The sequence below is a fragment of the Solanum tuberosum genome, unplaced genomic scaffold (assembly GCF_000226075.1).
Source record: "Solanum tuberosum cultivar DM 1-3 516 R44 unplaced genomic scaffold, SolTub_3.0 scf00144, whole genome shotgun sequence".
NCBI classification, from domain to species: domain Eukaryota; kingdom Viridiplantae; phylum Streptophyta; class Magnoliopsida; order Solanales; family Solanaceae; genus Solanum; species Solanum tuberosum.
In genome coordinates this window covers 747,141-749,485 of record NW_006239074.1, presented here as the reverse complement: position 1 = coordinate 749,485, position 2,345 = coordinate 747,141, and the positions used below count along the sequence as shown (strand labels likewise).

The 2,345-nt window shown below is 36.9% G+C and overlaps 1 protein-coding gene across 1 annotated transcript; it reads left to right on the top strand.

Moving 5' to 3' along the window:
- Positions 1-507: 507 nt before the first annotated feature.
- On the top strand, positions 508-1,578 carry LOC102577732 (uncharacterized; the record flags this gene model as incomplete). Its single annotated transcript, NM_001288032.1, is given in 3 exon segments — positions 508-892; positions 967-1,011; positions 1,219-1,578. Coding segments are annotated over 3 exon segments (501 nt in total). The 3' UTR covers positions 1,362-1,578.
- Positions 1,579-2,345: the final 767 nt, after the last annotated feature.

Sequence of the window (2,345 nt, the reverse complement as noted above, 5' to 3'; positions counted from 1 at the left end):
GGGGGGTATATCTAGACCTTTTCGAATAGTTTAGGGGTATATTTGACCCTTTGCCCTTTAATATAAATGTCACGTGGTAATGTAAAAATGACGTGCCAATTCCATTTGGCATTTAACGCCCATAAGGGCATATCTAGACGAAAAGTTGGACGGCGAGGACACGAGTGAGCCAAACTTTAAACGAGGATATATCTAGACCTTTTTGAATAATTTAGGGGCATATTTGACCCTTTTCCCTTTTAATAAATATAAAGTATTCAAATGGCAAGAGATTGAGTTTAAGTGGCTAAGTGGAATAGGTGGATAAATTTAGGAGGTTATGTGTAGGATTTTTGGGGGCTAAAGTGTCTTTGTAATAAGGAAGGTATCTTTCCACCTCAACGGTTAGAGTTACGGGAGTTTAATGCAATTTATTACTATAATTATTTTATTTTTGTACTCTCAAATTTAATAGCATTATTATTTGCTAATAAATCCCCAGCTAGTAAATAACCTCAACAGCTGCCAAACACTCTCTCCGCTTACTCTTTCTCAATCGCCGTTTCTCTCTCATTCTCGAATCTCCAGAATCCGGCCAACATGCATAGACAATCACTCGGCTCATCGGGATCGAAGTTACACCTCGCACATGGAGTCGTCGTCGTCGGCGGCAGCAGGGACGAATCCGCTGTCGTGACGGCGGCAGAATCTCAGAAGATAATGACGAAGGACCAAGCCTCTCCGTCGTCACTCTCTAACAACTACGATGAAGGAGAAGAACAAGTACGCAAGTCAATCAAGGCTCTTAACAAGTCATTGTCTAGAGCTGAGAAGTACATTCACCTCATTCCTGTTCTCACATTTCTCTGCTTCTTCATCCTCTATCTCTTCTCTCACAGTCCGTCTGATAAAGGTACACTACATTTTAATCTCGTGATTCAGAGAAAAAACGAACTCGTTTCCTGATTTTTCATGTTTTTGTTGCAGATTTAGCCCAATTTCAAGGATTTGAAGGCTTCGCCAAGCGTATAGGTATATATAATGCACATTCTGTTTCGCCTTTTCGCAATTGATTTTTTTCAATTTATATTTCCAGATTTAGTTCCATACTTCCATTATACTCAAGTATTCAATAAAAAAAAATCTGCTCTCAATGTGTTTCACATACTTCTCAGATGCCTTGTCCGTATTTTGTTTGCTCTAATGAGTTCTCTTCTCCTTTTTGCTCTGAGTATGCAGAATCAGCTAATATTGACGAGTTGCACAGAGTATTAGAAATTGAAAATCCCCCAGTTTTAGCGATTCGAAGCACAAGGAACTTGCAAGAGATTAATAGACAGGATGCAAAACATCGGCGCCACCGGAAACTCGCCGATTTTTAAGCAGCTGTCTGTGCTTCTCACTCTTCTTTATTCTCCGTATATTACTCAACCACCTATTCATGGCGAATTCACCGTCGGCGGAGCCTCTCTCACGTGCGTAACTCGTTTCTTGCCAATTTTACCGTTTCTTTATTACCACGCCTGTGTGCATGTGAATTTCTTATACTAGTAATTTTGGCTGTTTTGAACAGAATTTAATTAACCGGTGCAGTACTCTGTAAATATTTACTTTTTATATGATGTACCAAAAAACAAAATATTCACTTCCAAGTTTTGGATACGTAAATGGAAATTCCTGAGCTGGAGCTGGAAACTAGAAAGGAAAATATCAAAATTTGTGTTTGTATAGAGTTATAAGTTATAACAAAAGATCATTTGTACCGACAGTTTTTTTTTCAGTATTAGCCATTTATCGTATGTTTAAGTTGATTTATTTGGTCAATCAAAACTGTAAAGTAAAAGATTTGATCAATCTTAAGGAATTTAAACAGAATCAATGATTACTGATACCGGTTTATACTACTAGAAATATAATGGATTAGTAGGGACGAAAATAACTTTTGATTAGAAATTTTGCTCGAATAGTAAATATTTTTAATTTATAATTCTAAAATTATGAATTTAAGTCTGGAATAGTTATAGATATTGGATAGGGAAGAGGGCTAAAGGCAAAAGGTGAGGCAGGAGTGAGACTGATAGTATGATAGAAATATGAATGCAGAGTGATTGTGGAAAACAGCTGGAAATTTCGGACCGTTACAGATGCCTCGTGTTTCGTTTGGAATTTCCAGCTGGGTAAGACTTATATATTCATATGCTAAATGCCCTATTGCCTTCTCCCCTAATTAATTAATCGATTCTCTTTTGGTATTCTTTACTTTCTCACCCACAAGTTCATCTTCCCTATGTGCTACTCTGCTTTATTTTTTATTCGGTGTTCGATATTCATAATTAAGTTTAACTATTTTAAATTTGATTGGGTAG